The 14,577-nt window shown below is 42.8% G+C and overlaps 1 protein-coding gene across 2 annotated transcripts in view; it reads right to left on the reverse strand.

Moving 5' to 3' along the window:
• Positions 1 to 363: 363 nt before the first annotated feature.
• Positions 364 to 14,577, reverse strand: part of Lbr (lamin B receptor) — a 25,223-nt gene continuing 11,009 nt past the window's right edge. The window contains exons 6-15 of one of the 2 annotated variants that reach the window (XR_003843883.1): positions 14,052 to 14,248; positions 10,942 to 10,996; positions 6,736 to 6,927; positions 5,874 to 5,977; positions 4,850 to 4,975; positions 3,834 to 4,002; positions 2,615 to 2,695; positions 2,395 to 2,517; positions 1,669 to 2,145; positions 372 to 1,614 (exon numbers count right to left, since the gene is read on the reverse strand). Coding sequence is in view for 1 of the 2 variants with exons in the window: in XM_029538868.1 (XP_029394728.1) it covers positions 1,985 to 2,145; positions 2,395 to 2,517; positions 2,615 to 2,695; positions 3,834 to 4,002; positions 4,850 to 4,975; positions 5,874 to 5,977; positions 6,736 to 6,927; positions 10,942 to 10,996; positions 14,052 to 14,248 (1,208 nt within the window). In the remaining variant the exon portion in view is untranslated. Of the gene's footprint in view, positions 2,146 to 2,394; positions 2,518 to 2,614; positions 2,696 to 3,833; positions 4,003 to 4,849; positions 4,976 to 5,873; positions 5,978 to 6,735; positions 6,928 to 10,941; positions 10,997 to 14,051; positions 14,249 to 14,577 lie in introns of both variants that reach the window. The other variant, XM_029538868.1, reaches the window with a different exon arrangement.

The raw sequence follows: 14,577 nt of genomic DNA on the forward strand, positions 1-14,577 counted from the left end.
AAGTGTTACAGAACCTATAACAGTTTTAAGCACTTGGTGTTCTTAAATAGCAAAGAGAAAACACGACCAGTTTTAGGAATTCTATCCCTACCCCTAGACCCTCAGATTCCATGGTTGGAATTTTTTTAAGACAAGGTCTCCCTCTCTAGCCCAGGATGGCCTCAAATACAAAGATCCTCCTGACCTGCTGCAGTGACAGGGGTGAGCCACCACTGAGTCAGGCTCTAGCATCTTTGCTAAGTCAGTCCCTGGGTTCCTACAGTTCAGAAAGACTCAAAAAAGGAAAACAGGGAGGGGAGTGGTATGGCAAAACAGACTTGGCCATCTTGCTGTCGGCAATCCCAAAGCTGTGGCAGAGAGAAATGAGGCTCTAACAGCAACTCTTTATTTTCAACTTTCTGTTTCCAACCAAAATTTTATTACAAAGCTTGCCAAACATCAAATTAAAAACAACTTGCACCTAATATCCAGATACTGTGGCACTGCCTGCCCTTTCAGAACCAGGCAAAGAACCCCAAGTTTCCTTGTAAGCTTATTAACACAGACCATGTCGATTGCAGTAGAAACGAAAGCATGACAGAAAAACACCTGAACACCTTAGGACTAGTAAAACAGTGAAGGGTTAGAGACTGCAGAGTGCAGCACGTCACGATCGGACGAGCACAGCCACTTTACACTCTAAGCTACGGAGCAGGATGATGTGAACATTCTGCATCTAGCTCACATGTGATATGTGTAATAGAAACCCAAATGTACTCTATATACTGCATCCTTATGTTTACTCTGAGGACAATGCAGCTTTGAATAAAAAAATCTAGTGAACTTGCCACATGTCCTGCTCCAGCAGTGACTGGAAACTAACCAACCTCACTAGCACTAGGCTACAACCAGCTTATACACATCTATTAAACAGAGAGAAAACTTAAAGTTGTATCAGGTAGAACTCCTTTCTAGAGTTCTAAAAACATAAAGAATACAAAATAGTATAAACTGTATTAGCTAAACAGTAGCAAAAACACTGTTGAATTTTAAGTCAAAAAATATATAAAAATAGTAGCCTAAAATGGCATTTTTTCCAACACCAATGTGTGTAAAAATGTTTAAATAGCGCTGTTACTCAAAAATATATTTTTTTTTCCTATTTGCAACAGTTTATAAAGGCAAACACACACCTGCAAATTGAGGTAGCAAAGCCAAATTCACAAACTTTGGATAAAGAAAAATAACTTTCCTATGTTTTAACTTTAAATGAATTGTAATTGCTTTACACTTTTAAATTCACATTACTTTACAAAACTTAATTTAAAACACTGAAAATATTCTGTTAAAAAACTACTTAGGTTCTGACAATTATCTCATATTCAAAAACTGTACAGAAAAATCAAAAGTCACCATATATTACATAAAAGTAGTCTACGTGTTTATATTTCCCAATGCACTTTTAAAGGCTGAGGTGGAGTTACTGCTACGAATGGTTTCCTTTAAACAGGTCCTGCAAGTAATCTGCCCTTATTCTTCAGATATACCACCAATATTGGGCTGGGTTTTGCTTGATTTATAGACTAATAAACTGACTTAAAGAGAATTCTGTTCTAAGCACAATGAAATGTAGATGTACTAATAACTGACTTAAAGAGAATTCTGTTCTAAGTACAATGAAACATAGATGTACTTTAATAAGAGTTTTCAATTAAGAAAAATCAAATGGCAAAAAGGAAAAAAAACCCTACAAAAATAAAAGTTAAGATTTTTAGGGATTAAAAATTTCCTATTAGTAAGCAAAATTTACCATCTTTGTAATTCCCCTTACATTAACTGCCATACTTTAATAAGAATAAACTCAACTACATTAAAAGAATGTACTATTTGGCTCTATAGTCCTGACTCAAACCAAACCTAGAGATCCTGTCAGTGCATCACATTAGTTCATTTGGACTTCCCTTGTTTCTGGGAGAGGTCTGAGCTGCCCGGCAAGCAGCACAGGTCAGTAAATGTAGGGGAATATGCGGTAGGGCACTCGCTGGCAGTACTTCTCCCAGGCCAGGCCGTACTTCCTCCTGCACTGGTGTTCATCCCGGGCCTCTCGATGGATAAGCAACGCGGTGAAGTAGATGACGTAGAAATAGGGCAGGAGGTGGTTGAAGCCTGCACAGAACCACAGTGGCTCAGTGAGTCCCCTGATTCCTCAAACACACTGAAAGCCAAGGTATGCCAAACCAAACGTTCCATGACAGTCTCCTCAGAAAAACTATCTCAAAACATCCCCAATCCCCTCAGAAGGTAGACAGCACATGTTAGACACCAGGAGAGTAGACCCCGGAGTAGCCTAGACCTGCAAGCAATGATAGACATATCTCTGTCCCGAGAAAGTCACGTTGCCACTGAGCTGCTTACCACAGGGAAGGGACCACGCCAGAGCCATGATGAGATCGCCCAAGTAATTGGGATGGCGAACAAAGCCCCACCATCCAGAAACAAGCAGGCTTTTCCCCGTGGACGTATGAATGGTCTTTAAATCTATATAAAAACAAAACCTATTTTAATGACTTCTAATAAAGGCATAAAAATCTACACACAATAAATATAAATCAACAAATTAAAAGTCAGTCCTTACGTGCAAGCTTTGGATCAGTGGGATTCTTCCGGAATGCATTTTTCTGAGAGTTTGCACAGCGGAAGATTATATATCCACACACTGCAATTTTAAAATATTTTCCTGTTAGTAATTTAGAAGTAATCTAGCATCTAAAATCTCATTTGTCATCATCCATCTTGAAGGCAAACACTGCCAGTCATGCCCACAAAGAACAGTGTCTGAGACTGCAACAGTGACAGTGACTACAGGCTACCTTATCTGCTAGTCTGAGACCTTCAGCCAGAGCATATTTCCTCAGTAAAATATTAATTAGCTGAGTCAGAAAACAGTGTTTGCACCTCAGGGTAAAACCCTGCCCACCCCCATACCTCCCCTCCCCTGCCACTTGGGAGATTTATTCAAATTTCAACAGGCTCTAACATGGAACTACTATGACAAGGTCTGAATAACAAGAAATACCAAATCTCCACTTCAGCGTCTCTTTTAGATGCAGTCTATGCTGGATAACTCAGGAGCCACTGACACGAATAATCAAACCAATGGAGAAACTACACCGTCATTTTAACAAAGTGCTTAGAGTTCCTCTTCCATTACAGACACTCATCAATGTCATGAAGCCAGCTCTACTTGAAGTTCAGTGGCCCTTTTCCTACCCAGGAGGTTTTGGAAGATTACTTAAACAACAAGTAAAGGAAAACCATCTAAACTGAAAACCATTAGGTCTGGTAGAACTCACAGCAGCCAAACTGGACCTGTCTCTCTGCCCCTGACCACCCTTTACATGTGCTGCCGGCTCATTCAGCCAGTCTCCCATCCTGTATGAACCACTCCCCAGAGGACCACTCCCCTCTCCTGCACAGAGGCCTTCAGTGCATTGCCTGAGCTGCTGAGGCCACAGTCGCTGCTATTGTTTATACAGTGAGACCAAAAGCTGAATAAAGACCAATTTTATTTTTAAGATCTCTTTTAAAAATGCAGGCATTTGACAGAAATTATTCCTAAAGGAATTCATTTTAAGTTAAATTGCTTAACAATAAAAGTAAGATGTTCTATTGCAAGAACTAGTAGAGAGCTAGCATGTATTCCCTCTCTTTGCAAACTTGAGAACTTTTTCAGCACTTATCCATCATAAATTATTTCAAGCCTGTGATCAAGTAAGACAGCATGCGACAGACACCAACCAGAAAACAGCAAACACAGTGCCTCGGACTGAACAGAGGCCGAGACCAGCACTCACATTTCAGAGCAATGATGACAGAAGCCAATGGCCAGGACAAGTCATGGGGATGGCTGACCAGGTAAAAGGCCTGGAGGCTGTAGGTAAACGGAACCCACACTAAATCCCCAAAGGCCAGCATGAAGCCAAAGCCGTCGTGCATGATGTCCATGGTGGTCAGCAGTGCTTCCTAAAATGACAAGTGGGAAGAAAGAAAACCATCTTATGGTTAAAGTACTAGCTTATGGTCAAGTATATTAAGTGAAGGCACACCAAAATATGGAAAGGCAGGTCCAGCTGCTCTGGCCTAAGTCACTGTATCCCACCCATCCCGTCTCTCCCACAAAAGTCCCTCTGTAACAGACGTCTAAAACCCTCTCAGGCCTTTGCCCAGGACTTCCCTGACCTCACTTTCCTCCACTCCCAGCTTCAGTCCCTTCCCTGAACAGCCTTTCTCATCCTACAATCTCCCCTGCATTGTAAGCCTCTCATTTTTCAAATGTACATGCCACAGTGCCTAGCAAAAAGTAATGGTTCAAAATATATCTGTGGGAAGAACCAACTCTCATAGAGTTCCTGCCCAGATCATACTAGGCAAGAGTCAGAGCTCATGGATCCAGGCCCTAAGGCTCACACCCTAGATGTCAGAATGTTAACTACTTAGAAAGTCATTTCTGAATAGAGTTGTTGACACACCCACCACTGTTCATACACAGGCCCTTTGAACCACCTCATCTTTATCAACACAAGCTTATAGAAGAAGCAAGCTATACTGCCCTAATTCTGTATATAAGCAACTCGAGAGCTCCCCAGAGGAAAACCAAATCATTCATCAACTCTCAAAAAGCTGCTTGACTTCATGGTCTCCAAGAATTCATCTCTTTTTAAAATTAACTATCTTGTGCAGGTACAAAATACACTCCTATAATCCCAGTGTGGGAGGCCAAGGTGGGAAGGTCACAAGTTCAAACCAGCATAGAATACTAGGACCTCAAAAGTAAATAAATATAAAAAACCTTGAAAATCCAACAAATTACCTCATTCCAGAGGGCGTCCACCACATATAAGAGCTGGAAACTGTTAACCAAGATCATTGCCAAGGACGGAGCACCTCGCTCCTGAATTTTCATTTCCGTCAAAAGCATCACCAAGTTAATAACCACCTGGGAAGAGAGGCAAGAAGACAATAGCCTCAAAGGCACTGGCACGGACAAGCAGAGCTGAGACCCCCAGTGCACACCACCATGGCCACCAGAGAACAAGATGCCTCAACCCTGACGGGTGTCACTTATCTGCTATTCCTGACAACACATGGGGTCTCTGATCAAGAACAGTGGAATGATGGTCTTACGAACAAACAGTGACAGTCACAAGAGCCTAAGGAACCAGGATAGTGAGAGGGGACCAAGATGGAAGAATGGAGCAATAGGTAAGCACCAATGACCCCAGTAAGTGACGGATCTCCTTGGTAACATTGTCCTGGCCTGGACTGTTGGTACAGGAATCCGGAGAAAGAAAATGGGAGCCTTGGTTCTATGTCTAATTGTCCTCCAAGTCTGAAACTGGATCAAATAAGGCTTTACTGAAAAGGGAAAAGAAACTAATTTTTACATTATTCCATCTACACTATCACTTCCTAGATATATGTAATAAAAATTAAAAAAAAAAATCTGTGATGTTTAACAATCTGTAACAAGTTCTCTTTTTTATTTATTTATTTATTTATTTATTGCATGTAAGTATACTGTAGCTGACTTCAGCCACACCAGAAGAGGGCGTCAGATCTTGTTACGGATGGTTGTGAGCCACCATGTGGTTGCTGGGATTTGAACTCAGTACCTTAGGAGGAACAGTCAGAGCTCTTAACCACTGAGCCATCTCTCCAGCTCCCAACAAGTTCTCTTAAAACCAGTAAACCAGTAATAAATAAATAAATATAGTAAGAAAATATTTTGTGTTAAGACACAACTAGGAAAAACTATTATCTTTAAAAATTGCCTACATTTCCTTCTAAATACAAGATGAAGTCATACCATTGAAATTATTTAAAAAAAGACATACCCATCCAATCAATCCAGGGCGCAACTCACAGAAGAACTTGAGATCGAAAGCACCAAGTCTCGGGTTTAACTCTCGGCCAATGAAGAAGTCGTAGACAGCGTTTCCTGGAAGGAGAAAGTGTTTACCTCAACAAGGTACCTTAGGCCTCTGCTCCCTGAGGAGACAGACTGCAGAGGTGGAAGCGAAGGACGGGACTAGGAAGCCAGGGCTGCCACTGATCTTGAGAGCTCACGTGACAGATCGCTACAGGTTTATTTTTAAACATACGACCTTTTGTTTTGTTTTATTTTTGAGACAAGGTTTCACTATGTAGTCCTGGCTGGCCTGGAACTTTATTTGGATCAGGAGGGCCTCAAACTCACAGAAATCCTGCAGCTGCCTGACAAGTGCTCAGACTAACGGTATGTCTCCACACCCAGTCCATAGGAAACTTTAAAAAAATATCTTAGAGCCGGGCGTGGTGGCCACTCCTGGTCTACAAAGTGAGTTCCAGGACAGCTATACAGAGAAACCCTGTCTCGAAAAACAAAACAAAACAAAAAAATATCTTAGGTCCGAACCAAATAACTTGCAGCCTGTTTTTTTGTTTTGTTTTGAAGGAACTTACTACTTGACAAAAGTAGACAGAGAGTCAGAGCTGCTGAAGGATTTTAGTCACATAATAACTTAGAGTTAATGAGAACTAAATAGAAAAGCATGAGAAAAAAAAAACTTAAATTTTGCCTTCAATTTTTTTCTTCACTTGTTTTCTATGTCTCTTTATTTCCCCAAATTAAACTAGACAAAAAACAATCTCCTCAAGAGTAGCCATGGCTGCCCAGGCTCCCGACACAGCCGTGTAACCCATGATGTAACTGCTCACCGGAACTGGCTGGTGACAGCTCCTCCCTCGGGGCTCGCAGAGAGCGCACATAGAGGTAAACACTCAGGACCACAGAGAACCCGGTGGCTGCCAGCGCCAACTGCAGGAAGTGAGTGTACAGATCGCACAGCTCCACGCCCCAGGAGACAGCTGCTCCCAGGGCTGCAGCCGTCAGGACAAAGGCATACAGTCCTTTACAGAGGGAGAACAGAGTTAATTAACAACACTCATCCTGGGGCTACATTTGGGGGTTTTCTGATACAAGTCACACTAGGTTGCCCAAGCTGGCCTTAAATTCCTGGGCTCAAAAAGACACCCCTCCCCCAAACACAGGAGCTACCAGCCAATGCAGTGTTTTTTCTGTTTATTTAAAACTTAATTTCATTATCCAGATTATTTTCATATGCATGCAAATAAGCAATGTCCTTAAGGTACAATCTTCATTGTAAATACCACATCTCTTGTACTGTCTTTGAAGAATGCTAACATTCTTTGGCAATATGAACCACCTTTATCCACTGTTAATTAAAGCAAAGCTGAAATTTACTGTTAAACTGAAAAGAATCTCAAAATGCACTCACTACTCCAACGTTCAGAGTCCAAAGTCAAATAAGTAGCTCCCAAAAGAGATGTACAAGAACACATTTTCAAGTCTAATGCCACTACCTCACAGCAGAATAATCTTATGGTAGAGTTATAAATATTTATGTTGGAACTCACTAGTTGGTAATGGTATAAAAAGGTTCTAGTCACATTCTGCCACATAGGAAATGAATATTTAGATGCCCTACCCTCATAGTAGTGGCGATAATAAAACCTGGGGAAACCAAATGTGGTCACTCTCACTTGTAATCCCAACACATGGCCACACTAGGCTCCACTCTGATGCACAGGCAGCCAGCAGACTGAAAGCCCCAGGAGACAAGCCAGTCTATTGGTACTGCCTGCCCAATCTGGGGACAGGAGTGCACAATTTCACCTTTTGGCTAAAGAAATCATTTTTCTTACAAGAGCTGAAGTGCTTAGGTATGTTCCACATTAAGTCATCAAATTATATTTCTTTTTCTTTTTTTTTTTCTTTTCTTTTTTTTCTTTGGTTTTTCGAGACAGGGATTCTCTGTATAGCCCTGGCTGTCCTGGAACTCACTTTGTAGACCAGGCCAGCCTTGAACTCAGAAACCCGCCTGCCTCTGCCTCCCAAGTGCTGGGATTAAAGGCGTGTGCCACCACCGCCCGGCTCAAATTATGTTTCAATTAACAGTCAAACAAGTCATGGTCATTAGTAAGAGGATTTCTAAGCCTGATAAAGAGGATCGTCACAAGTTTGCTTTCTAAAGCCATGTTTTCTACATACCAAGTTTACTCCAAAGAATAATTTAACCCTTATAAAATTTATGAAGTGGTCAATACAACTGTTTTTCACTCCACAGACTGCAGATTAATCACTCAGTGTCGTGTCTTAGGAACTTCCTTAGTGGTAAAATCCCATAAAAAGAAATGGAGTAGCATTAGAAGCACAGACAACAGAGGAGAGAAGTCTTTACGCAGGGCTTGCCCTCCACAGCAAGCGCAGGAGACCTGTGAGTAAACAGCCTGTAGCAGGCCAGCAGAGCCAGCAAGAGCCGGGGCACGCCAAAGATGATGATACAGGCAGCTTCCGTTAGTGAGAAGCTGGGCAAGAACAGAAAGATGTCTGGTATCAGAACACACGGTCCCAGGCAGGCGCACAGCCGGCTAGGATGACATGCAGCTCGGCACCTGAAGGCAGGTAGCCCCCAAAACATTTCTGCTTCCCATCTAGCACCCTGCAGAGTGATTTCAGTTAAGAATGCTGGTTAATCCCGTGAACAACCACCCAAACTAGAAAATAAGACGGAAGCCAAACATTAAAATTTACTCAGCCCATTCCTGGCTTCCTGTGGTTCAACTCAGGGAGTTTGGCAGTGTATCATACACATACAGAAGCAAGACACATCCAGCACCATACTCAAATGTGGATTCAGACTAGCAACATACAATGTCCTCTCCCAGTGCTGGACAGTACAATGATCCCAACGGTGACCAACAGATCACAGTTGATCTACAACTCTACAGTAGTCTGTGCTGCTAAGCCAGGACACTGGCAGGTCAGCTGCAGAAAATACATTTTTCAACCAAAGGTATGGCCAATGTAAGATGGACTTATGTGAATGTAAGCACAATCATAAGTTGAAGAGCATCTGTCATAAAATTCTAGAAATAAATGACATCACTCTACCCATTTAGTAAACTGGAAAATCTGGTAAGGATAACCACCAAAGACCCCTAAAGCCACGTTAATGGCACTTTATCGGTCTTGAGAAGGTAAAGCTGTAGCAAGGCCCTAGCACAAGTGCTGACTATCAAGACACTCATACAAAAGAGCCTTTTCACAAGCTGTCACACAAGCTCCAAGTTGCCTCCCCTACTCCACACGCCTAGCTCCCTAGTGCCAAGTGTGTACTAAACACAAGCTAGCCACACAACTGGAGCCCACCAGGAAAAGTCCACTAAACAGAAAAGGCACTGATGTGGCAAGCCATAACTGTCAAAAAAATAAAACAAAGAGGCAAGGAAGAACCCAAAGCTTTCTCCTTGCTTTTGCAGCTCCAGCGAAGTTCCACACCCTTCCTCGAGTCTTCCCCTTCATTAAGAAGCAATACTGACGACAGCTTTGTGGTATAAAAAGCATAGGAAAAAATGAAGTTTTCAAGCAAAGGGTTGACAAGAGTGGACACACATTCAAGAGACAGCTCTCAGAGGGCAGTCAGCTGGAGCCAGGCACACAGGACAGGAGCAGCGGCTTCTAGGTGGGAGTGACTGGGATGTATACACAACAGGGGAGCCTCTGAGAGCCACGAGAACGCCTGCCATGGGAAACCTTAAGACATGTGTTGAATGATGGTGTACTGGCCGTTTGTCAACTTGACACAGGTTGGAGTTGTCACAAAGAAAGGAGCCTCCCTTGAGGAAATGCCTCCATGAGATCCAGCTGTAAGGCATTTTCTCAATTACTGATCAAGGGGGGAGGGTCCATTGTGGGTGGTGCCATCCCTGGGCTGGTAGTTTTGGGTTCTGTAAGAAAGCAAGCTGAGCAGGCCAGGGGAAGCAAGCCAGTAAAGCCAGTAAGGAACATCCATCCCTCCATGGCCTCTGCATCAGCTCCTGCTTCCTGACCTGCTTGAGTTCCAGTCCTGACTTCCTTTGGTGATGAATAGCAGTATGGAAGTGTAAGCTGAATAAACCCTTTCCTCCCCAACTTGCTTCTTGGTCATGATGTTTGTGCAGGAATAGAAACCCTGACTAAGACAGATGATACGTGCTATTGAGAAAATGAAGCATGCTGGAGAAATTGCTCTAGTTAAAAAGTATTCGCTAGGCACTGGAAGAGCATCACTCAGCATTTAAGAGCACACACTGCTCTTTCAGAGGACCCAGGTTTAGTTCCCAGGACCACACAGTGCCTGACAACCACCTGTAACTCCAGTTCCAGGTGTCTAACAGCTTCCTCTACACACACACATGATGCACACATAACACACACTCAGGCACACACAAACAAAATATTTTAAAACAATATTTAACTAACCACAATAAATAAATAAATAAATAAATAAATAAATAAATAAATAAATAAATAAAAGGGTGGGGGCAACGTCTGCTCTTCTCAACCTAGGAAAACAGGCTGGGTTCCCAGGATGTCAAAATGATCAGTAACTCCAGTTCCAAAGGGCCCCAATACCCTTTTCTGACTTATATGGGCACCAGGCACGTGAGATAGATATATATATATAAAATTTTTATCACACACACAGGCAGGCACTCACACATAAAATAAAAATTAAACTTTAAAAGGAAAAAGGAAACAAAACTAATCAGGCTAGTAGCACACACTTGTAATGTCAGAACTCAGGAAGCTGAAGCAGAAGGGCTAGCCTGTTATACAAAGTGAACTCCAGGCTAGCCTGGGTGACATGGTAACGCCCTATCTCAAAATAAAAGGAAAACAGAAGATACTAAGAGTACTATTCTGTTTTACACACATTTTTCATAAACTGGAATAAGCTAATTTATCTACAAGTTCTTCAAACTACTAAAAGATAATCTTCTGTTCAATATCCCAGTGAATAAGCTCCAACAATTTAAAAACTATAAAAATTATGTCATTGAGTATTTAAGAAAAATCACCATTCAGTCTATACTTGAGTCTTCTTCCATCAACAAGGGGTGTTCCTTCTACAACCTTAAAAGAAAACAAAAAATTACATTTTTATTTAAAAATTAAAGGACATTATCATCTTTGTGTTTTTTGAGACAGGTTTTCTGTGCAACAGCCCTGGCTGTCCGGGAACTCATTTTGTAGACGAGGCTGGCCTCAAACTCAGAGATCCACCNGCCTCTGCNTCCAGAATGCTGGGATTAAAGGTGTGTGGCACTACACCCAGCTCATCTTACATATTTACATATATTCACACACACACACATACATGTGTGTGTATATACATGTATATGTGTGTATATAATCTTCTCAAACTCTTGAAATTCATTATTATACCCAAGAAAGGAAGTAGGAAACACAGTAGTATTCTAGTAGTTGATGACACAACCCCACTGTAGGGATTTACCTTAAAACATATGTAATTTGTTTTCAATGCACCAAGACTATTGCAATAACCAACTTCACCAAACCATCCCACACACAGTACAATATTAGTGTGCTCAAAACTCTCCACTGCCCATCAATAATAGAAGAATCTAACCCCATTATCTCTCATTTGTGAGGTTTGCCTTAAAATTTTTACACACACATATCCAGAAAACCCATGACAGAATTAGAACCAGAAAAACAATTTGCTTAAAATCCTTTCTTAACTATTTATCACCTGCACTGAGTATTGAGTCCTTCCTTGTCTCTTTTTTTTTTTCAAGACAGGGTTTCTCTGTATAGCCCTGGCTGTCCTGGAACTCACTCTGTAGACCAGGCTGGCCTCGAACTCAGAAATCCGCCTGCCTCAGCCTCCCAAGTGCTGGGATTAAAGGTGCGCGCCACCACGCCCGGCTCCTTCCTTGTCTCCTTATATTTAGTCTTTATTTATGTGAGGGGGGAGGAAGGAAGGCAGGCAGGCAGGCAGGCCACAGGAAAACCGATGGGCTTAAAATGTATGAAGTGAGATCATGCAAACTCAGAAAGAAAATGTGCGTGCTGTTTCTCGTATGTATGTATGTAAACAAGTTTAACACAAGAACAGAGGTTCTTTTCAATGGGGCAATGTGCTGTCAACACTGTACACACTGACTTGCTCCACTATCTACACACACTCCTGCACTATGAAGAGCATGTGTGGCACACCCAGTGCACAGTGGTGCCCGAGTGGGTGAGAAGATCTCCTGAGTAAATGGGCAGCCTCATCGATCCCCAAGAATCAAAATGTAGCCATTCACTTGAAGCTGTCCAACACTAAGATGTCATCATCTTCCCAACACCTGTTCCTCTGCTGTGGCAGGGAAACCCAGGACAGAAACATAAAACCTGAGATGGCAGCACTGTCGAAACCCTAAGCGATCCTTCTCAATTGCAGGTGTCGTCTTGGCCTTAGTCTGACAATAGAGAGAGGATTTCCTGACTGACACGCAACATCTGCCTGTGTGTATGCATGGTTATTTTCACCTGACTCTGAACAGAGTAAGATAGTAAGAGCGGACAGCCATTTACAGTGAGAGTCCACAGCACCACGTCCACAGCCCCACCCTCCTAACAGAACTTCCAGCTGGCAAAGATGCGGTCTGAAATAAATTATGTACTGCTTAGGGCAGCTCATGTTCTTTGAACACATCTCTAAGGAAAGGTACAACAATTGAAAGACCACACTTAGCAATGGGAGTCTGAAAAGGACACTGTGTTCTTGACAACAGTTCCTAAGGCTCAAAACTGGAAATATCTGAATCTATGTTTTGGGGTTGGTTTTTTTTTTTTTTTTTTTTTTTTTGGTAAATCCACTGAGCTCAGAAGACAATGATAGAAGATGTTGCACCCACAAGTGAACATACTTAGGGGGTGTTCTTCAGCTGCCTCTACTAAGAGTTGGCTGATAGCAAATAACTTATTCTTTCCTGTTAGAACTGGAAATAGGTGTGATTAAATATATATTAAATATATATATATATGGGGCTGTAGAGATGGCTCAGTGGTTAAGAACACTGGCTGCTCTTTCATAAGTCCTGAGTTCAATTCCCAGCAACCAGTTCACGGATCTGATGCCCTCTTCTGGTGAGTCTGAAGACAGCAACAGCGTGCATGTACGTACGTGTACACACACACACACACACACACACACACACACACACACACACACAAATTGGATCCAATGCCCTCAGAGTCACCTAGGAGCAACCCTCTAGGCAGAGCTATAGCGCAGTTCCTAGGCTGTGCTGAGTGTAAAGGCCACCCTAATGTGAGTGGCTCCGTTTCACGGGCTGGGTTCCCATACTGCAGAAAAGAAGAGCTGGAGCAACGGCTCACCAAGGACACAGGCTGATCTTCCTGAGCACCCAGGACTGTCCTCAGCACACACTGACTGTCACAACCAACTCTGCCTCCAGTCCTAGGGGATCTAATGGCCTCCTCTGGCCTCTGAGTTCTGCGCACACAGTGCACAGACATATATGTAGGCAAAAACACCCACACACACACACACACACACACACACACACACACACACACACGGGAAAGCAAGCTGAGTACCAGTATTCCCTGTCTCTCTGCTTCCGCCCTGACACTGATGCAAAGTGACCAACCACCTCTCTCTCCCCAACACCATCCCTCTGCTATGACAGCCGTTACCCTCAGAGCTTGAGCCAAAGTCAATCCTTTGGTTGTTTGGTTTTTTTCCCCCCTTGGCTTTTGTCAGGTATTTTGTTGAAAAAGAAAAGTAATATAGGAAATTAGATAAACCCAAATCATATTTTTAAAGTTATGCTTAGTAAAAGAAAAGCTACAGAGCTCAGGAATAAGTTTCAGTGCATGACTGACAGCTTAACTTTGAAACGGCTGGAAATTTTAAAAATGACAAAGAAACCAGTCAAGTGTCACAAAACCATGCCCCTTCAGCAAAACCCTACCTTCAACCAGGGTGGCACATGTTTATAATCCAAGCACTGCAGAGTCAAAGGCAGGCAGATCTCTGGGAGTTCAGGACCAACCTGGTCTACAGAGTGAGTTCCAAGTCAGGAAGGCCACACAGCCAGGACCACGTCTCAAAAAACAAAAAACATATAAACAAGAAACCCCAAAACCTTACCTTCCCGACTGGTAGAAGGTGGAAGAGAGCTTGAACAAAAAACCAGAGGAGGTAAATGCCGCACACCCTGGGTTCCCACAGCTCGTGGAGAGCCGGCAGAGGCGGAGGGAAGCGGAGCAGCCCGGGGTCCTTCTGGCTGCACTGCAGCAGCAGCAGGAGGACGCAGGCGGGCAGGCCCAGCATGATGAGGAACGCACCTGCAAGGACAGGCATCAGACTTCATGTGGGCTTTTTATTTATTCTACTTTCAGGGCAAAACTAGATCTGGCTAGCTGTCTGAAACCAATCTGTAAGGTACCATCAAAAACTCATCTAGAGGTCGGAAGCATCAGCCTGGTGGTTAAAAGCACTTGTTCTCTCACAGAGGACCCAGCACCCACATGGTGGCTCACAACCATCTGTATGTAACTCCAGTTCCAGGGAAGCCAATGTCCTCTTCTGACCACCGGGAACAACAGGCACACATTTGGTACACATAACAAATTCACAGGTAAACATTCATACATATAAAATGAAGGAAATAAAT

The sequence above is a fragment of the Mus pahari genome, chromosome 5, assembly GCF_900095145.1.
Source record: "Mus pahari chromosome 5, PAHARI_EIJ_v1.1, whole genome shotgun sequence".
Lineage (NCBI taxonomy): Eukaryota > Metazoa > Chordata > Mammalia > Rodentia > Muridae > Mus > Mus pahari.